Source organism: Entelurus aequoreus, linkage group LG05 (genome assembly GCF_033978785.1).
Source record: "Entelurus aequoreus isolate RoL-2023_Sb linkage group LG05, RoL_Eaeq_v1.1, whole genome shotgun sequence".
NCBI lineage: Eukaryota > Metazoa > Chordata > Actinopteri > Syngnathiformes > Syngnathidae > Entelurus > Entelurus aequoreus.
Genome location: NC_084735.1, coordinates 36,772,963 through 36,795,845, shown reverse-complemented (window position 1 = coordinate 36,795,845; position 22,883 = coordinate 36,772,963). Strand labels below are relative to the sequence as shown.

At 39.4% G+C, this 22,883-nt stretch overlaps 1 protein-coding gene across 5 annotated transcripts in view; it reads right to left on the bottom strand.

Moving 5' to 3' along the window:
* aifm1 (apoptosis inducing factor mitochondrion associated 1) overlaps positions 1-22,883 on the bottom strand; it is a 36,734-nt gene that overhangs the window by 2,610 nt on the left and 11,241 nt on the right. Inside the window, exons 6-19 of one of the 5 annotated variants that reach the window (XM_062048031.1) lie at positions 22,697-22,768; positions 22,490-22,561; positions 22,323-22,391; positions 18,391-18,512; positions 18,189-18,319; positions 18,026-18,116; positions 10,952-11,036; positions 10,802-10,878; positions 10,592-10,700; positions 10,389-10,496; positions 7,077-7,165; positions 6,863-7,003; positions 6,284-6,426; positions 1,397-1,521 (exon numbers count right to left, since the gene is read on the bottom strand). In XM_062048031.1, the coding sequence (XP_061904015.1) occupies positions 1,397-1,521; positions 6,284-6,426; positions 6,863-7,003; positions 7,077-7,165; positions 10,389-10,496; positions 10,592-10,700; positions 10,802-10,878; positions 10,952-11,036; positions 18,026-18,116; positions 18,189-18,319; positions 18,391-18,512; positions 22,323-22,391; positions 22,490-22,561; positions 22,697-22,768 (1,434 nt within the window). Of the gene's footprint in view, positions 1-1,396; positions 1,522-6,283; positions 6,427-6,862; positions 7,004-7,076; positions 7,166-10,388; positions 10,497-10,591; positions 10,701-10,801; positions 10,879-10,951; positions 11,037-18,025; positions 18,117-18,188; positions 18,320-18,390; positions 18,519-22,322; positions 22,392-22,489; positions 22,562-22,696; positions 22,769-22,883 lie in introns of all 5 variants that reach the window. The other 4 variants (XM_062048030.1, XM_062048032.1, XM_062048034.1 and 1 more) reach the window with 4 other exon arrangements.

Sequence of the window (22,883 nt, the reverse complement as noted above, 5' to 3'; positions counted from 1 at the left end):
ACTATAAAGCCACGCTGTTGTAACACGTGTAGAATGTGGCTTGGCATTGTCTTGCTGAAATAAGCAGGGGCGTTCACGAAAAATACCTTGCTTGGATAGCAACATATGTTGCTCCCAAACCTGTATGTACCTTTCAGCATTAATGGTGCCTTCACAGATGTGTAAGTTACCCATGCCTTGGGCACTAATACACCCCCATACCATCACTGATGCTGGCTTTTGAACTTTGCACCTATAACAGTCCGGATGGTCCACAGTTTCCAAAAACAATTTGAAATGTGGACTCGTCAGGCCACAGAACACTTTTACACTTTGCATCAGTCCATCTTAGATGAGTTCGGGCCCAGCGAAGCCGGCGGCGTTTCTGGGTGTTGTTGATAAATGGCTTTTGCTTTGCATAGTAGAGTTCTAACTTGTACTTACAGAGGTAGCGACAAACTGTAGTTAATGACAGTGGTTTTCTGAAGTGTTCCTGAGCCCATGTGGTGATATCCTTTACACACTGATGTCACTTTCTGATGCAGTACAGCCTGAGGGATCGAAGGTCATGGGCATTCAATGTTGGTTTTCGGCCTTGCCGGTTACGTGCAGTGATTTCTCCAGATTCCCTGAACCTTTTGATGATATTACGGACCGTAGCTGGTGAAATCCTTAAATCCTTGCAATAGCTCGTTGAGAAATGTTGTTCTTAAACTGTTCGACAATTTGCTCACGCATTTGTTCACAAAGTGGTGACCCTCGCCCCATCCTTGTTTGTGAATGACTGAGCATTTCATGGAAGCTGCTTTTATATCCAATCATGGCACCCACCTGTTTCCAATTAGCCTGTTCACCTGTGGGATGTTCCAAATAAGTATTTGATGAGCATTCCTCAACTTCCTTAGTCTTTTTGCCACTTGTGGGAGCTTTTTTGAAACATGTTACAGGCATAACATTTTCAAATGAGCTAATATTTGCAAAAAATAACGAACTTCGAACGTTAAGTATCTTGTCTTTGCAGTGTACTACATTGAATATAGGTTGAAAATGATTTGCAAATCATTGTATTCTGTTTTTATTTACGGTTTACACAATGTGCCAACTTCACTGGTTTTGTGTTTATAATATATATATATATATATATATATATACACAGTGGGGCAAAAAAGTATTTAGTCAGCCACCCATTGACAATCAATGGGTGGCTGACTAAATAGGGGGGGGGGGGTGGCAGACAGACAAGACACACCAGGCTTTGTTGTGTCCAAGTGCTGCACAACACTTTGTTTCCAAAGGGTTATGCAGCACTTTGGAAACATTTCTGTTGTTTAAATGTGCTATACAAATAAAGTGGATTGGATTGAAGTGGATTTGTCCTTTGTAGGAATCAGATATTCTAGTACAACTCGACTCGTACCGGACTGCTCAGTTGCGGCTTTTGGTGTATCCTTGGCGGTGGCTTTGGCAAAGACGCCCACCGTGGGCAAACTACTGTCCACAATCCCGATGGCCTCGTATCCTACATCAGGACCCAGGTCACTCCTATGACACAAAAACATTGGGAGAGCAAAACAGTGGGGGGTCCAGGTTTAGAATATTTATGTAAATACATTTCCTCCCAATTCCCCAAAACATGCATGTTATGCTAATCAGACAGTCCCCCCAGTAATGTGGAATTCAACCAATCTCCGAGAATTATGCGCAGCCTTGCAACTTTGTCCAAAGCCCACAACTTTTCACATTTTGGGCAAAGGAATTTGTCTCTGAGCGGCGCTGTAATGCGCACTTCAACTGTCTGATCAAAACTTATGTTTGTTGCTTGTGTAGACGAAGCATGAACAGCAACACGTAACAATATATTAAATCTTTATTTCTCAAACGGCACAATTGCTGCCGTACCACATTGTTCAGACCTATATTCTGTACCTGTCTACAGCACTCACTAAGCCTTCTGGGTAATGTAGTATATAAACATGTACCTCCTATTTTACATGTATGTATATTTTTATTTATCTATCCAGGTTAAGACAATTAAGAACACATTTTCATTTGCTATGCTGACCTAGCAAAGAGACAGCATATACATGGCAGATATGTTGAAGTGTGATGATAATCTCTCATTGTCTCTCATTTACTAACAAATTAAGATTAAGATAAAAGATTAAAGTACCAATGATTGTCACACACACACTAGATGTGGTGAAATTTGTCCTCTGCATTTGTCCCATCCCCTTGGGGAGCAGTGGGCAGCAGCGGCGCCGCGCCCGGGAATCATTTTGGTGATTTAACCCCCAACTCCAACCCTTTGTTGAGGAGTGCCAAGCAGGGAGGTTATGGGTCCCATTTTTATAGTCTTTGGTATGACTCGGCTGGGATTTTAACTCCAACCTATTAGCGCTATAAATACATCGTTCTCAGTTCACAAATGCTTCCAACGTGCAGGGGTGCTGGAACATAAATTAATGTTTAATATGGATAAACACTTTTCAAGCGTAAAACCAACAGAAAATGTCTGCAACTTGTAGGCGTCAGAGCAAACAGCAGATGATAAGGAAGCATTTAGTGGTGTTTTTTTCCCATAATTATGTTATTACTAATGGTTATAATTCATCAAAAGAGCACAGTGATTTGAACATGAGCTCTACGTATGTGCTTTTACTGCGATCTAGTTTCTACTTTTAAGTCTGCAGTATAAAATGAGTAAATTATCAATACGATATTTATTTTCCCAACTTTTGTTGAAATCCTGTAATTGAGTTTACTGTTACAAGAACACTTAAAACATGAAAAAAAAAATCATAAAATCACAAGTTGATTCAATGTTATTGAAAAAAATGCCTAAAAAATTGCCACTTTTGCCGCAACTTTTCTGAATAAGCTGCATCAAATTGATACATTTTATAACAAAAAACGCCAACGAAATCCTGGAGGGACTGATTAGAGACTTTAAAATATACATAGTATAGTAGAATGTGAGTGTGAATGACTTGATTTGTTTATAAATGATTTGTGATTGACTGGTGACCCTTACATGTGACCCTGAATAAGATAAGTAGTAGAAAATTAATGTATAAATTGTTTTACTGCTAATATTTCGTACTGTCTTTACGAACTGTATGGTGGGTTTGTTGTTTTTAGACTGTGTGGTTTTTAGGGGTGTGAATATTTGGGCACCTAACGATTCAATCGGATTCGATTCTGATTCCTCGGGTGGCGATTCTCAATTAAAACAGATTGCAGCAATGTATTATTTGGTATAATAATTATTATTATTAATTCTACTTTTTCAAAACAGGTTCCAAAGCTCAAACAAGCAAAGCTCATTCTGGTTGAATGAAGATGACCTAAAAACCTTTTTTTAAATTAAAATAAATAAACAACAAACACATAAAATATATATATATATTTCTTTAAATGATTTTTGATATGAATGGATCGATTTAGAATTGGAATGCATAAAAATAAATTTTTTTGTGCACCCCTAGTGATTTTGCTGCTTGTTTTCTGCTCCCTGTCTGGCTTATTTTTAACCTCGTGCCAAAATGACACACCAATAACTCTTCTTTTAACTATAGGATATCAGAATAAGGTAGAAAACATGCAGTCACTGTGAGGTGACGGCCAACATTCCAAGATTTTCTCAGATTTTTTTTTCTACTTTTCTGCTACGGTATCAAGTACGTCATGTTTGGTCTCTGAACTCATTTGAACGAATCAAAGACTTCATGGTATTCCTTTTAACAGTAGGCCTGAAGAATATGGCTTTAAAATAAAATCTCATGATTTTTTTGCAAAAAATTAGATTTACTAATTTTTTCCCTACTTTTTAAAGTTCCAGACGATTAGTAATACCGTTTAAATTATTAATTATAGAAAAAACACTGCTTACTTCCTAGAAACGGAAGCGCCGCAGCACCGGCGCATGCGCACTAGCGCCATTAGACACAAGAAAAAATGGCGGTAACTACACAGACTTTGCTCTGGAGATGATAGCCAAACTGCTTTGTGTTTTATATTGATATTAAAAAGTAAACATGTATTTCTTTTAGATTACTTTTTTTTAAATTTCACAAAGTTATTACTGTAAAAACCATTCATGTGACATAGCATTTTGTTAATGTTTTTATGGTGTTTAATACCTATTTGAAACTCTTAATGGATCTGTCCCGATACAGGATGTACATGTACATACATTGGTACATGTAAATGTACATACATTGGTACATGTAAATGTACATAACTTAAAAAAAATAGCTCTCTGTATGAAAATGGAAAAATAGAAATTAAGGCATCATGTAATGAGAAAAAGCTGACACGTTGATACAATTAATAAACAAAACCATAAATATTTGTCTTTAAATGTATGGATAACGTTTAGCTATAGTCTTTTTATTAGACATTACAAATTACATGATAGCGTCACATTCCCACCCCTCGCCAACACTGTTTTACCAAACATAATAAATAGTCGTTATTAATAATCGTGGTTTAAATATTGATAGAAATAATCGTAATTATTTTTTGGCCATAATCCTGCAGCCCTATATGTAAGACTAGATCTCATACATGAACACGTTTTTTTAATCTATATCAGGGGTCCCCAAACTTTTTGACTCGGGGGCCGCATTGGGTTAAAAAAAAGTTGGCCGGGGGCCGGGATATATATATATATATATATATATATATATATATATATATATATATATATATATATATATATATATATATATATATATATATATATATATATATATATATATATATATATATATATATATATATATATATATATATATATATATATATATATATATATATCCGGCGTGATGATGTCACGTTATCGATGGGAAAATGCATTTTTAGACTATATGATTCGCCTGAGCGGCTAGGAGACACCGATAGTAACAAGTGGTAGAAAATGGATTAGAAAGGACAGATTTTTAAAAATAATTTAAAAAATAAAAATAACATTTACTTGGCACTTCTCCAGTGCCCCCCGCAACCCCGAAGGGAATAAGCAGTAGAAAATGGATGGATGGACTTCCCGCGGGCCGGATTTTGGACGTAGTTTGGGGACCCCTGATCTATATGGACAAAAAGTGCAGTTACGTTGTGAGGCCATAAGGTGCCATCTTTCACAAGTTTCACATTTATTTGTATTTAATTATGTTATTTTGAGATGAGCTGACGACTTGTCCAGGGTGTATCCCGCCTTCCGCCCGAATGCAGGTGATATAGGCTCTGGCACCCCCCGCGACCCTGAGAGGGACAAGCGGTGGTAAATGGATGGATGGATGTTTTTGCCATGTTACTTTGTTAATAATGGATGTGTTGCTTTCATATGCACATAAAATTGTCTACTTGAGGTACGTACATTTTGAATGTGTTTTTAAAAAAAAAAAAAACTTAGTCAAAAGATTTCAATATAAATAGTTTTTGAAAATTTTGAGAACATTAAAAATACAGTGAGAATAATGATTATCGTGATAATTTTGGTCACAATAACCGTGCTAAGAAATTTTCATACCGTGACATCCCTAGTGTGTACTGATGTTGAAGACAATGTACTTGTGCATATTTTCCAATATATCACTATATAGATGATTAAATGCGACATAATTCCACGACAGTTTTGCAGCAGCACAAGCGCAAATGAGCTGTCCGGTTTGGATGTACAGAGCGACTGCTTTAGTAATCGCTCTGTGCATTGTTCTCCGTACTGTACATGGTACTTTGTGTAATAGAATTCGCCACAATACGCTGCTTCTAAGGTGGAGTTGTTGTTGCAGTCTTGCTCGCCTTGTAAGAATTGCATTTCCCTACTCGACTCGATGCTGTTTCAAATGATGGAATAAGTTTGTTGTGCTGTTGCCTTTTTTTAAAGAAACTCTGCGCAAGCAGTCATTTGTTCCACGCCTGTTGCCACAAATTTAAAGCACCGACATCACTTTTCTTTGGTACAAACTTCTCGTGCTTGTTATCATTAGCATTAGCCACGTTGCTAGCCTTGTGGATCTCCGCTAAGGAAGGAAGGGGACGGGCAACGGCTATAGAAGCCCAAGGGGGCAAAAAAATATGCCAGAGCAAGAGGAGAAAAACATAGATTTTTTTGTTAAGTCTGCAACAAAAAAACTTTTATTTATTAATAAAATCAATATATCGCCCATGCCTATTTAAAAGGGTTCGATATGAGTCATTTACACAATTCAATGTGCTGCCCCAGTGCCCCATTGTTAAAACATAATAAACCAACACACACATGCTGTTATTAGAAGCAAGAAGAAGTTCACTTCCCAATACCCACCAGAACATAGATTGATGCCAGTAAGGTTTGTTAGCTCCGGTCATGTTCTCCCCTGCCAGCCTGCCACTGACGACAGCGTGGTCGTGGTGCTCCACTCGTCTGCGGCCCAACCTTATGTCATAGAAACATGCAGCATCACCAGCCTACAAAAAGCCACAGACGCATGTGCAGAATGGATTAGATTGAATCACTATTTATTTAATACTTCAATAAATGAAATGGGGAAAAAAGCAAATGCTGGTAGTGCTGCATGTCTACAGGTTGAGTGTAGAAGGCACTACAGTCAGAAAAAGGGTCTAAAGAGCTGACATGTGGTTAATTCTACTATGTTTCTACTATCATTATTATTATTATACCCCCTTTATGATTGAATTACTATTGACAACCTGATAATATGGTATTATTCATCTGTAAAAATACTGAGTTGCTGGCACCAGCATTCTGCACACAATCATCAGATTATTCGGGTTCTACAATAAACAATGACAGCAAACTTTCTACAAAACATTATTTTCCATACAATTATGAAACACTGGTCTAGTCATTTATTGACACAGTAGCATTGAATGACTAACTTACCACCCAAATATTAGACCGAGCTTGCAATTCTGCATTGACCCGGAAGCCACCAAAGTCCGAGTCCACTTCGAGACCTGCTGACTTTGCGAGATCAACGTTGGGCTCCAGGCCAACAGCTGCGACGATGTGGTCCGTTTTTACCTGCAAGGTGAAGCACGGCGGTGTAAGCAATATTATGTAATATTATTAAATTTTTTTAAATTACTGGACCTACCAATCGACCATCCTTCAGTTGGATTTCTAATTGATCGTCTTTGCAGGTGACAGACTTGACCAACGCTTCTGAGATGACCTTTACACCCTCTAGCAGACCAAATAGAAAGTTTTCAAAATGAAGACCAGACTTGCTACAAATAAACGTTTGAATTTATACGATACCAATTCCCGGTACTTGAGAATCGATACTGGTACACAACGGTACCAATTTTCTGTAGTTTTGTGTGTGTTTGAATGTGTTAACAAATGTTGATGGTTAAATTAAATTATCTTATTTTGTTACACTTATGTCTGAGATTGGTAGGTCGTGAGTTCAAACCCCGGCCGAGTATACCAAAGACTATAAAAATGTGACCCATTACCTCCCTGATTGGCACTCAGCATCAAGGGTTGGAATTGGGGGTTAAATCACCAAAAATAATTCCCGGGCATGGCCACTGCTCACTGCTCCCCTCACCTCCCAGGGGTTGAGGGGAGCAGGGGGTGAGGATAATCTCACCACACCTTGTGTGTGTGACAATCATTGGTATTTATGTGTCATTTGTGAGGATTACTGGGGTGTACTGGATTATATAGTAGACTTTGCATGCAATTGCAATTCCAAGACATTAGATGGCAGTAGTGTATAGACAATGGCAGAGCCTTCAATAGAGAGAGTATGGACAATGATTGGTCAAAAGCCTCTGTACCTACAGGGTGCCATGTTGGACACCAGTTTGGAACCGCCGCTGAGCGACACTGCACTCCATTAGACATTTATTTTAAATGAAGAGTTTTAGCTGTGTAAACATGCCCTGGCATGGGGACGCTGCACTCGCCAAAAATGCAGAAAGCATTTGCATCGCTTTAAAAAAAAATTATGGAAAGTAAAAGTTCGCCAGGGAAAGTTAGAGTGCCGATGAATGTGTATGTAAGCAAACATACAGGTAAAAGCCAGTAAATTAGAATATTTTGAAAAACTTGATTTATTTCAGTAATTGCATTCAAAAGGTGTAACTTGTACATTATATTTATTCATTGCACACAGACTGATGCATTCAAATGTTTATTTCATTTAATTTTGATGATTTGAAGTGGCAACAAATGAAAATCCAAAATTCCGTGTGTCACAAAATTAGAATATTACTTAAGGCTAATACAAAAAAGGGATTTTTAGAAATGTTGGCCAACTGAAAAGTATGAAAATGAAAAATATGAGCATGTACAATACTCAATACTTGGTTGGAGCTCCTTTTGCCTCACTGATGGTGGAAACTTTACACTAGACTTCAGGCAACGTGGATCCTGTGCCTCTCCTGTCTTCCTCCAGACTCTGGGACCTCGATTTCCAAAGGAAATGCAAAATTTGCTTTCGTTTCCACCATCAGTGATGGTTTGGGGTGCCATGTCATCTGCTGGTGTCGGTCCACTCTGTTTCCTGAGATCCAGGGTCAACACAGCCATCTACCAGCAAGTTTTAGAGCACTTCATGCTTCCTGCTGCTGACCTGCTCTATGGAGATGGAGATTTCAAGTTCCAACAGGACTTGGCGCCTGCACACAGCGCAAAATCTACCCGTGCCTGGTTTACGGACCATGGTATTTCTGTTCTAAATTGGCCCGCCAACTCCCCTGACCTTAGCCCCATAGAAAATCTGTGGGGTATTGTGAAAAGGAAGATGCAGAATGCCAGACCCAAAAACGCAGAAGAGTTGAAGGCCACTATCAGAGCAACCTGGGCTCTCATAACACCTGAGCAGTGCCAGAAACTCATCGACTCCATGCCACGCCGCATTAACGCAGTAATTGAGGCAAAAGGAGCTCCAACCAAGTATTGAGTATTGTACATGCTCATATTTTTCATTTTCATACTTTTCAGTTGGCCAACATTTCTAAAAATCCCTTTTTTGTATTAGCCTTAAGTAATATTCTAATTTTGTGACACACGGAATTTTGGATTTTCATTTGTTGCCACTTCAAATCATCAAAATTAAATGAAATAAACATTTGAATGCATCAGTCTGTGTGCAATGAATAAATATAATGTACAAGTTACACCTTTTAAATGCAATTACTGAAATAAATCAAGTTTTTCAAAATATTCTAATTTACTGGCTTTTACCTGTACATACACATGGGAAACGTGGTATATCTCACTCTCTGCAACAGTGAACGAATACACTTTGCCTGACAAAACTTTGCTTCAAAACTGCACCTTTTCTGCATGTGTCACCAATAATCAAAACTTAAGTAATAAATATGCAGTAAAAAGCAGCATTAATTCAGTATTTAAGTATGGTGATAGTAAAATCAGGAAGCCATTAAAACTCGCCACAGTAAAACCTATGAAAAATATAACAAATTGGAGGCAGCCGCCACAGTTGACATACTTCACACAAATGTCAAATTTCCCTGTAACTGTTGGTCCAAAGCTAATGAGGATGTTGGCAAAATGAGGGTAATACACTTTTTTTTGGTTGTTCTGTGTATTTTTTTTTTTTTTGGACGTATATTGGACCGTCAGGAGCAGGTTAGACAACATGCAGGTCACTAAACACTGCATTTATAAATACAGTGGAGTGCATCAAATATGGCTGCAAAATTTCCTCAAAATTATATATAATTTGACGAAGTTAATGAGCTGGAGTATGTTTAGAACTATATTTACACTTATTATTTTTGTTTATTTTGTAAGGAAATCAACGTCAGAACAACTGCAATTGCATGCTTCCGGACACAGCCGCACACGTCTTTGGTATCCTACATGGCGCCTGTTGTTTAGTTGTCCATACTCTCTCTATACACGGCTCTGGATAATGGTGTGTTTCCTTAGCCAGGAAGTAGTCTTTGCCATTAGGTTAAATAGCAGTGTTTATACTGCAAGTATTGTTCTTATTACGCACAAGATATTTGAAAGTAACATGTATCTTAATTGTAGTTTTGATTACCAAATTTTGAGGTTTTGAAAATGCCATGTTAATTGCTAATACTAATCAAGAGCAGGTCTATGGCATTGAGCTAGAGCATTTTGAAAAGTGAAGCCTTACTGTACTTTTGAGTGCCTTCTTCTTGCTTTGTTGGCATGGAAAATTATAACATTACCTAGTGGCAGTCAGCGGAGTCCGAAATGAATGCTGATTGTTTCCTAACCAAGTGTTTAGGCTGCAACCGGACACGACGTCACATGCAACAAAGGTATCGAAATATGGCACCGTTTGATTTTATGTGAATTGGTAACTAATAGTAGCTATAAAATTACCAAATTTGGTAACCGTCCTTACTAACAAACAAGAGGGTCGTCGACCAAGCTACAATTTAAAAAAGAAAATAACCTTTCTTGACTTTATCGGTCGTCCAGTTGCTGAGATACTCAGGCAGCACTTTGCCCATGTTGCCCTTCTCGGGGAACATCTGTATCACCTCCAGGCCAGAATCTTGTGCTAATAAGCAGGGGGAAAATCATTAATACCGGACAAGCAAAAACAAAAAACATGAATTGTATCAAGTATTTTGTCCTTCTTGTTGTCTATCTTACATCTCCTGCCAAGAGCACATGCTAGCTCGCTGCCCAAGAAGCCGCCTCCGATAACTGCGATGGACTTGATGTTTCTGGAGACTTTATCCAAGGACCTGAAGTCATCAATCTGTGGTGGGAAAACACGGTTAGTAAATTATCAGTTTATAATTTTGAACCAAAATTTCAATAACTGATTAACCTAGCGCCCTCTGGTGACTAAACACTGACCTTACGGAACCGAGTGGTCTTGTTCAGCACCTCCTCCCCTGCTCTTTCTAAGACTTGCAGATTTCTTGGAACCCCACCTGTTTAAAGATAACTTTAAATGCCTTTCTACAGAGTGTAAAAAGATGGACCAAGAAAAATAAAGTGACTTACCTGTGGCTATCAAACACTTGTCATATGAAATCTCAGTATTGTCATCAAGTTTTACTTTGTTTCCTCTCACATCCATATGAACAACCTGGAATATAAAATGTATTGTTTGTCTGAACTTACATCAGCTAAATTGGCTTGCTAACATGTTAATAATTAAGGTATGTGCACAGTTACACAGAAAGTAATAAAATAAAATAAAATAAAAATCTAAGACTGTATTCCAATTAATGCACTCCTATCATATTTTAGGACAGCACTACACTGTCAGATATTGCTCCCTCAGGAACTCAATATGTACAGTACATAATACACAAGCAAGTTTGAACATGACATGATTTTATCTCCCCAAAAATTGTGTCACCTGGGGCCGTACTTATCAAGCTTCTTAGAATTACTCCTAAGAAGTCTGCTAAGAGTTGACTTAAGAGTAAATAAATTATTCGCTGAAAGCTGCACTTAAAAGTTAGTTATCAAGCGTCTTACTCACACTTTCAGCGAAGTGTAGGACTGAATCTTAAGTGTCACACTCAGAGCTGAATTATGACATTACTATGTGCCGTAAACGGAATTTTAGGTGACGTCATTTCTGTGTCCATAGAAATGACCAATCACAGAAGGGAATCCGTTGTCTAAGAATAAAGAAATATCTTGGAAATATTTAAGTGGACAATGGGAGTATATATTTTGACAATAAACTACAAAATAATACAAAACAAACTAGTCCCCGCCGGCACTCACGCTACCGCTCCCTCTCTTCTCTCGCCCACACACTCACTCACCTCACGGCCACACACATACGCTACTCTCATAAAATTTTCTTTCCAATTCATTAATTAGGCAACTAATTTGAAACTGGTGTGGGTGGCTCTATATATACTAGCCCACTGCAGTCACATGCAGAAATCAACAAGGAATCGAAAAGTATTAAATCTGTGACAAAAATAATACCCGCTCTGTCTAAACGATACCGTTTGATCAGCAGCTCGTCATCAAACAAATCCAGGACATCGTTCCGCTCCCTGAACGTTCGTGCACGTCTCTCTCGCCTCAGTGCCATCCCCTGCTGGCAACTCCTAACCACTTAAGACACCTCTGAAGGTCTCTTAAATATCGTGGAGAGTAGGAGTGATTCTTAGACTTAAGAACGTTGATAAAAAGCTTTTATTCTTAAGTTTGAGAGTAGGACTAAATTTCGCAAATTCTCAGGACTTAAGTGTAAAATGGCACTCTAAGAAGCTTGATAAGTACGGCCCCTGGTCTACAAGAGAAAAAGAAGACGTAGTAGGAGGAATCCAAGTGGATAACTTAGCAATATTGACACTATGTTTATCGAGTATTCAGACCTCTCTGGATACTATGGGTGTAACAGTAAAAGGTGACCACAAACATATAAAAAGGTGACCACAAAAGTACCGCATGTAAAATTGCTAAATCCTACCAACTTTTCTTACCTATTGCTACTTGTTTTTGTGTATTTGGGATCTACATAAGTCCCAAAAATGTGAAATCAAAACTAAATAAACTAAATAAATATTAATACATTAAAATTGATTAGCAACATTAACTCAGGAGCACAATATATAAAACACTATAACCTACAAAACAAAAATAAATTAAAGAGTTTGTGCTATTTTTTTAAAAACACATTTAAAATGAAGTCAGGATTCATGGCTATAATGAGCACATGTTGCAGTGCACAGCTTTTCGAAGCGGGGTGTAAATCATGATACTGATAAAGCATGTTCCCCGGTGTCACACGCACCTCCCTTGGCTTTGCACCGCGCAACCCACGGTGGTCCGTCCCACAATTTGAGATGGATCAAGCTAAAGTCATACAACAGTTTCTTAAGGGAAAAAAATTAAGTGGACTAAAGACTAAAGTGGTAAAGCTGTATTTTCATTTTCACTTAAATTTTATTGACAGTTTATTTAATAAACATATTATTATTTGTTATTAATTTTGTTAGAATGCATTTATTCTAGCACTACATAAGTCTATGTACATTTATTTTTCAACAGCTTTTGAGTCTATAAGTCTTAATATACATTAATATACAAGATGGCGGCGCTTCACGGCGGCAGCTTCTTGCGAGCGCTCCTGGAAGTGTAGACCGATTTGGCAAAAATATCCGTCAACTCAGTCAATTTCATGGCTGGCTCACAGCGTGTTCACTCCGTGATCACTTACGACCAACTTACGATTCTGGATGTGGAGAGATCGGGCCATTTTGGGCTGAAAGATGCGTGTACGGTGGACCTACTCGGTAGCTTGGGAATTCTTCGCGAGCTACATCCAGCAGTGGCCTTTGAAGCAGCGGCGTCCACTACCAGCGGAGACCGTCAACGAAAGAGACGTAAGCGGTGCGCTCGGAAGCAGAAGCAGGGGTGTCGGGCAGGGCTAACAACAAAGCTAAAGGCGTTGTTGTTAGCGGGGCTAACGAAAAAGCTAAATGCTAATCCACAAAGAAGCGCTAATAAGGAGTCTGTTAAGCTAGAACTAGCCAGCGCCAGGCTGGATAATCCCTGCACACATAGCAATTCTCTTAGAATAATATACAAATCACATAATGTTTTTTCTGCGTCAGAGGTGGACATGCATTTTACTGAGGTGGCAAACAATCTAAAAATTCCTGTCATATCAATTCCTAGATATGGTCGAAATTATTTAAAGTGCACTACGCATAATAAACGTAACATTATTAATATTGCTACTACGGATACTTTCAACAAAAACTCCTCAAAACAGCCCACTACCTATAATATGGGCTTTTTAAACATAAGGTCATTGTCTTCCAAAACGTTATTAGTTAATGAAGTCATTAGAGACAACAATCTGGATGTCGTTGGTCTAGCCGAGACCTGGCTCAAACCAGACAAATTTTTTGCGCTGGGTGAGGCGCCTCCTCCTGGCTATATGGGAACGCATATTGCCCGTCCCATTAAAAGGGGTGGGGGTGTTGCACTAATATACAACAAAAACTTTAGCCTTACCTCGGACCTAAATAATAAATATAACTCGTTTGAGGTGCTTACTGTGAGGTTTGTCACACCGCTGCCTCTGCACCTGGCTGTCATCTACAGCCCCCCAGGGCCCTATTCGGACTTTATCAATGAATTTTCAAAGTTCGTTGCTGATCTAGTGACGCACGCCGACAATATAATCATAATGGGAGACTTTAACATCCATATGAATACCCCATCGGACCCTCCATGCGTGGCGCTCCAGACTATAATTGATAGCTGTGGTCTTACACAAATAATAAATGAACCCACGCATCGCAACGGTAATATGATAGATCTAGTGCTTGTCAGGGGTGTCACCACCTCCAAAGTTACGATACTCCCGTACACTAAAGTAATGTCCGATCATTACCTTATAAAATTCGAACTTCTGACTCATTGTCAACAAACTAATAATAATAATAATAACTACTATAGCAGCCGCAACATTAATGCTGCCACAACGACGACTCTTACTGACCTACTGCCTTCGGTAATGGCACCATTCCCAAATTATGTGGGCTCTATTGATAAACTAACTAACAACTTTAACGACGCCCTGCGCGACACCATTGATAGTGTAGCACCGCTAAAGCTAAAAAGGGCCCCTAAAAGGCGTACCCCATGGTTTACAGAAGAAACTAAAGCCCAGAAATTATCATGTAGAAAGCTGGAACGCAAATGGCGTGCGACTAAACTTGAGGTTTTCCATCAAGCATGGAGTGATAGTTTAATAACTTATAAACGCATGCTTACCTCAGCTAAAGCTAAATATTACTCAAATCTCATCCACCTCAACAAAAATGATCCTAAATTTTTGTTTAGTACAGTAGCATCGCTAACCCAACAAGGGACTCCTCCCAGTAGCTCCACCCACTCAGCAGATGACTTTATGAATTTCTTTAATAAGAAAATTGAAGTCATTAGAAAAGAGATTAAAGACAATGCATCTCAGCTACAACTGGGTTCTATTAACACAGATACGACTGTATATACGACGGACACTGCCCTCCAAAATAGTTTCTCCCTCTTTGATGAAATAACATTCGAGGAATTGTTAAAATGTGTAAATGGGACAAAACAAACAACATGTTTACTTGACCCAATTCCTGGGAAACTTATCAAGGAGCTTTTTGTTTTATTAGGTCCATCAGTGTTAAATATTATAAACGTATCACTTTCCTCTGGTACTGTTCCCCTAGCATTCAAAAAAGCGGTTATTCATCCTCTACTCAAAAGACCTAACCTCGATCCTGACCTCATGGTGAACTACCGGCCGGTGTCCCACCTTCCGTTTATCTCGAAAATCCTCGAAAAAATTGTCGCACAGCAGCTAAATGAACACTTAGCGTCTAACAATCTCTGTGAACCTTTTCAATCCGGTTTCAGGGCAAATCACTCTACGGAGACAGCCCTCGCAAAAATGACTAATGATCTATTGCTAACGATGGATTCTGATGCGTCATCTATGTTGCTGCTTCTTGATCTTAGCGCCGCTTTCGATACTGTTGATCATAATATTTTATTAGAGCGTATCAAAACGCGTATTGGGATGTCAGACTTAGCCTTGTCTTGGTTTAACTCTTATCTTACTGACAGGATGCAGTGTGTCTCCCATAACAATGTGACCTCGGACTATGTTAAGGTAACGTGCGGAGTTCCCCAGGGTTCGGTTCTTGGCCCTGCACTCTTTAGTATTTACATGCTGCCGCTAGGTGACATCATACGCAAATACGGTGTTAGCTTTTACTGTTATGCAGATGACACCCAACTCTACATGCCCCTAAAGCTGACCAACACGCCGGATTGTAGTCAGCTGGAGGCGTGTCTTAATGAAATTAAACAATGGATGTCCGCTAACTTTTTGCAACTCAACGCTAAGAAAACGGAAATGCTGATTATCGGTCCTGCTCAACACCGACATCTATTTAATAATACCACCATAACATTTGACAATCAAACAATTAAACAAGGCGACTCGGTAAAGAATCTAGGTATTATCTTCGACCCAACTCTCTCGTTTGAGTCACACATTAAGAGTGTTACTAAAACGGCCTTCTTTCATCTCCGTAATATCGCTAAAATTCGTTCCATTTTGTCCACAAACGATGCTGAGATCATTATCCATGCGTTCGTTACATCTCGTCTCGATTACTGTAACGTTTTATTTTCTGGCCTCCCTATGTCTAGCATTAAAAGATTACAAATGGTACAAAATGCGGCTGCTAGACTTTTGACAAAAACAAGAAAGTTTGATCATAGTACGCCTATACTGGCTCACTTGCACTGGCTTCCTGTGCACCTAAGATGCGACTTTAAGGTTTTACTACTTACGTATAAAATACTACACGGTCAAGCTCCTGCCTATCTTGCCGATTGTATTGTACCATATGTCCCGGCAAGAAATCTGCGTTCAAAGAACTCCGGCTTATTAGTGATTCCCAGAGCCCAAAAAAAGTCTGCGGGCTATAGAGCGTTTTCTATTCGGGCTCCAATATTATGGAATGCCCTCCCGGTAAAAGTTAGAGATGCTACCTCAGTAGAAGCATTTAAGTCTCATCTTAAAACTCATTTGTATACTCTAGCCTTTAAATAGACTCCCTTTTTAGACCAGTTGATCTGCAGTTTCTTTTCTTTTCTTTTCTACTCTGCTCCGGGGTGGACCGCTAGCCTGTTCATCGGATGGGGACATCTTTAGCTGCTGACCCGTCTCCGCTCGGGATGGTTCCTGCTGGCCCCACCATGGACTGGACTTTCGCTGATGTGTTGGAATTTCACAATATTATGTCAGACCCACTCGACATCCATTGCTTTCGGTCTCCCCTAGAGGGGGGGGGGGGGGGGGGGTTACCCACATATGCGGTCCTCTCCAAGGTTTCTCATAGTCATTCACATTGACGTCCCACTGGGGTGAGTTTTCCTTGCCCGTATGTGGGCTCTGTACCGAGGATGTCGTGGTGGCTTGTACAGCCCTTTGAGACACTTGTGATTTAGGGCTATATAAATAAACATTGATTGATTGATTGATTGATTGATTTTTTATATCAGCCTGACTTGAGCCTTGATAATTAACTTTGTGATTAACACATGGTTTCATATCATTTGACAAGGTTTATCATGTTAAATTGTAAGTAGGTTAGATATAATAATTGAATATAATTCAATTCAAGAGTAAGATTAATAATTCAGTGTTAATATTTGAGTGGACCACATTTGTAGTGTGAAAGTTGGGCCCCTAGGTCAAAAACGTTAAAATCCCCTGATTTAGACCACACGGAAGGATTTAACTGTAGAAAAAAAAATCATAATATGACCCCTTTAATTACATTACTTTCATACAAATCAATCTATGACCATGAAAAGTAGGAGGTCCCAATACAACTTTTTCACTTTCAATACAATACCGATATTGGAGCTATGAGTATTGGCCGATACGATATCAGCAAGAATCATACAAGCTTTTATTATGTAGTGTGTAATGTTATGAAAGGCTTTATCAAGCGAAATTATCCAAATGGAGAACAACGGTAGGTATGACAAACACTAACCTACTTATCATTAACTGTCTTGAATGAACTTATGCTGTCTTTACTTTAAAATTGAGTGGTAATTGTTTTTGGCGACAACTAGTGGCCACAATAATTAAGTTAAGCTCATGACGCAGTAAGATAAATGATGCGGACACGTTAGTTACTAGATACCTTGTAATGCGCTTCTGCCTTGGAGACTTTGTATGTAAATATATGACTATAATTATTTGATTTGTGTTCATATTGACTGTAATTTTGTTTGATTAAGGAAACATACCGAATGTATAGCTTGTGTACTATTGTGCACTTAGCTGTTGTGTAGCTGCTAGCTCCTTGTAGCCTATAGCCTACCAGGTTTACCTTTTGTAAAGAACTTCACTAAAATACAAGGAAAGACCAACCTTGTGTGCTTATTGGAGAACATTTAGATGTTAACTGGCTATCCAGCCTTAGACAAGTAAACGCAGGGCAGAACTATTCATATGACCGCACTTATATGGAAACGGGTACACCGTAATAGATAGCCTAAAGAGCATAAACCAACCTTTCTGCCAGTGAAAACAGCCACTCCCCCATTCTCTGCACTACTCAGTTCTTCAGGAGAAATGTAGAAAGACGGTGGCTGGAAGTAAATGCTGCAAAATAAACAAAGTCATTCAAAGCACAGCGCACGGTGCAGCAACTAGCATGACAGATACGGGACACACCTTCTTTCCTTCCCATTCCACTGTTTGAAGCGCAGCGTGTCCGTCACAGCGGGGTCGTCAGCAAACCACAGTTCTTTAGACAGAGGTGGTCTCATGTACGGGAGATCTGGCTCATCAGTCACAATCAAAACCTGTTTGAAAGCACTGTTAAGGTTGACCGGGAAAAGGAAAAAGAAGAGAAGAGAGCGGATGGAAGACTCACACGGGCGCCGGGGTCCCTGGCTCGGATAGAGCGGGCGGCAGCAAAGGAGGCGGTCCCTCCACCGATGAGGAGGTAGGGGGCGTGTGAGGGGAGCTTGAGTGAAGCCAGTGCAGAGTCCGGTCCTACAACTTGCATGAGAAACAGACAGTCAGTTCAGTATGGTGAACGACTACCGGTACTATAAATACACCTGTTAACAGCAGGAGAGGAATGACCTGTGAATAAAAAGAGTGAAAAGTGAACATTGTTGTTCAAATAAGTCAAACTGTGAGAACATTGTTGTTCGAATAAGTCAAACTGTGAGAAGATGTTAAAGATAGACTCAATATTATCAATACAGCAGGGATGTCCAAACTGCAGCCCTTATTCATTATTATTGAGATCAACTATCAGATATTACACTAATTCGCTTTGTCACACAAAGGTAAGTATTGGTTTTGTTCACATAGCTTAGCACAGTGATTACCACTAGTGGTACGCCAAATAATCACTTGATTAAAGTACAGTTTTATTTTCCTATATGCAAACACAGTGTTACTGTTCAAACTGTGTGTAATGTTACAGTGGCCAAACATATTAAATACACTGGGAAATAAAACCTCTGCCTTGTTTTAATGAATACTTAGGCCTACTACGCTACTGTGTTTTAATGTTGGTCATTATGGTGGTACTTTGAGTGCCACATTTTTTCCAAGGTGGTATTTAGTGAGAACATTTTGAGAACCACTGGCTTAGCATATACAATTTTGCTATGCCACTTTGCATTTCACTTACTACAGTGTCAGTGCATTGCAGATTTTTAAATTTAAAATAGGTATTTTTGTTATTATAACATCAATTTGACAATACCAGCCATCTAGCGCATTCATCAATGAAGCTCTTTTGTCCACATGACGTCGTACACAGCACACTTGGCTAGGGATGATGTTTGATAAGGAATTATCGAGTTCGAGCCTATTATCGAATCCTCTTATCGAACCGATTCCTTATCGATTCTCTTATCGAGTCCAGATAGGTTGTTGTATATGGAAAAAAACACACAATATTTGGTTTAACAAAAGCTCACTTTTATTATATAATAAAAAAATAAAATCTAATAAATAAATAAATATTGACTGTTACCCACCTAAAAAAATAAAATAAAATAAAATAAATAAATATTGACTGTTGTTACCCAAAGTATATTAAGTGGGATTTTTCAGAGAAACAAATATATACAGTAACACAAAAACAACCTGTCTCTGTGATCACTATAGGTGTATAAATAATAATATAGTGTTAAATAAAATCAGTCCCTTGGGCACAAAACTGAAAATAATACAGCTCTCCAAAAAGTGCACTTCTGCTGCTATTTGACATAACTGTTTGTTATGATGCTTTGACATTTTTGCACTTTATTTCTTTATTGAAAGAAAATTCTATGAAGAGAAAAGTTCTTTGCAAATGTGGTTACAATGCTAAAAAATGAAAAGTTAAAGCTAAAAAAAGAAATACACTTTATTGAGTTAACATTATTTCTTTATAGGGGGAAAAATGTTATGAGCGAGAGAATATAACAACTACACTACCCATCATGCAACGGGAGTTACGAGCATGCGCGGTAGCCTCGAAAAGTGTTGCATGTTGCCACGCTGTGAAAGTAAACGTCAAGAACTCAGCCAACACGCCTCGTCTGCATTATTTATAATTAGACCCTGCTAAAATCTCTCAGTAAAGTTATTCGATGGATGATAGCTTTTGTTTTGAACTTTATTACACCTTGGAGCGCTTCTTCCCGTCCATGGGTGAGGGCGGACCTACGTCACTTCCGCCTACCAATCCCCTAGCAACCGGGAATTCGTTGAAAACAATCCAGCTCACAACGAACACAGCATTGACAGAAAAAGCATTTAACGAGCGTTGTGGCTTGGAAGTCGGCGTTAAATCCTTCATTACGCATTTTTACTTATTCGCATATCGTGTGAAAAAACGAAAATGTATTATTTGCGTCAGACTCGTCTCAGTGAACTTTAAAGCTTCTCAGGCTTAGCTTAGCTTACTAGTTAGCTTAGCCTGAGCGCTACTAAGAAAGAGACGCGGAAGTTATCAACAACAAGATCAAGTGCTAGTGTATAAAATATTGAGAGATTTGAGGGCTACATGTATTGAATGGCAACATGAAAATTATAGGGTTTATTGTTTTTTAAAAACCAAACTGTTAGTGCAAATTTAAACGAAACCGGTTTTCGAAAATAGCTAGCTAGGCTATATACTATATAGTATATTACTTACTTAACTTAATCCTCTTCTTCCCGGATGGGAAATAAGGCTTCGACGACTCGACGCCATTCATCTCGCTGCTGTGCTCGTCTCTGTGCCTCGCCCCATGTAAGCTTAATCTCTTTCAGCTCCCCTTCAACTGTTCTTCGCCAGGTGTTCTTTGGCCGCCCTGGCTTACGTTTTCCCGGTGGTGTCCATCTTAACGCTGCCTTTGGCATCCTCTCGTTGTCCGGTTTTCGAAAATAGCTAGCTAAGTTATAGACTATATAGTATATACCGCATGTTATTTTTGTACAACAACAACTTCAGCTGTCGAACGTTATAAGGTACAAATTCAACAAGTACAACATTAGCACGGACGTATAGCCAAGTTGTGGTTAAGAAGGTGGATTTTTGTTCCTTATATTTACCAGAAACGAAGTGATCCGAACAGACGACCCGGGACTTTGGGGGACTCCAGTGAGAACCGTCCTCGTTTTCCCAGTGTAAAGCTGCGAGCCATTTGTCTCGTCTCTGTGGGCTTTTATCACGCTTTGGCAGAACAAATTACAACCTTGGTTTTCCCTGTTTCCAGTTGTGGTTAGCACAACCAAAAACAACACCGTTTTTCGGCATTTTGGAGGCAGAATGACGGGTTTAACCAGCGTAGGTCGACAGGTTAAAGAGTAATGGCAACGGTTTGTTTTCAACGCCAGTCTGGTTGCTATGGCTCGAAGAACCCGTATGTAGCTCAGTTGCCCGGATGTCGGCCCTCACCCATTGTTTTCCTGCTTTCGCTATCTGCGCCTAATGACTGAGCTACATGACGTCAATTCTTGTGATGTCCCACGGAGCATTTCTGGTCGGGACGGGATTCGAATAAAGAATCAACTCTTTTCCTTTACTATAGTGGTCTCGATAACGGGTACCGGTTCTCAAAAAGGGATTCGAGTCCGAGGACTCGGTTCTTTTCTTATCAAACAACCGGGAAAACCGGTTTCGAGTATCATCCCTACACTTGGCGGTCCAATCACAGAGCACTCTATACTGGCAGTTCATTGGGCCTCTTTACTTAGCTCTGCATGTTTTTGTCATACCATTTGTTTTCATTTAAATCCTTACAATGTTGTCCAAATGTTCTGCACCCTCTAAGGCTTCTGTCACAGAACCCAAGCTCCAAGGCAGTTGCTTATCAGGAAAAAGGTGGACCTCCTCAACACTATGCTAATCGAGGGTAGCTTAAGTAGGAGCTACTAGAATACAAGGACGATGGCGTCTATTAATAAGACTGTGCCAAAAACTCTCCATAACTTTATCTTACTCAGAACAGGAAAAATGGCGCCGTCAGTGTTATCAACATCATCATGATTAAGCAACTAATGCTTTAGCGTCATCATTTGTGAGAACTACCGGTAATATTTTACATGCTACAATTACATAAGGGTGTAGAAAATGTTTGAGTGTGTTAAAAGATTAATTAATTACAGCATGTGGAGGGTTTATGTAGACTTAAAATGCTTACAATATTTATGTAATAATTGCCATAATCGAGGGAATACTGTTGAACGCCGGTAAAATGTAGCACATTTTTTAAATTTTTTCGGTGGAATACAATTGGACACCCGTGCAGAGAGGGACGAATATCGAGATTTCACCGCCTACATGTTCCAAGTGACGCTGGACAAAAATCTTACCACTCTCTGCCACAACTTCAGCATGCGGCATGGGTAGTTCTGCTGCGGGGCTTTCAGCTGCTGCAGGTTCTGTTTGTGTAACCGGGGCGGCACAGCCAGTTATAACAATATCGCAAATATATGATGCAGATTCCGTGCACAAACTCTAGTCTTGACAGGACGCTTACCACTGTCCACGATAGGCACGGAGGATGGCTCGGGTTGTTCAGCTGGGTTCGGCTCGGACGAGGGGGAGGTTTCTGGTAGTGCAGCGGTAATGTTAGATATTAGTCTGTGACTGAGCTGAGGCATTTACACTCAATATAGCCAAGTCAGTCAAGTATCAGAAAATCCCGATGGTGGACGTCAACGTACTCTTTCTTTACAAATCTTACCCTCTTCCACAAGCAGCGCAGCAGCCGGTTCTTCTGTCTTATCTGGCTCTGCTTCTAACACTGGTTCGTTTGCTGTTGAGGTGATCCATGATACTACTTTAGACTAAGCACTTAAGACCAATATTTAGGAGGAAGACCAAGGACTCATGCGTTTGTTTACCTACGCAACATGCAACGCTCACAAATT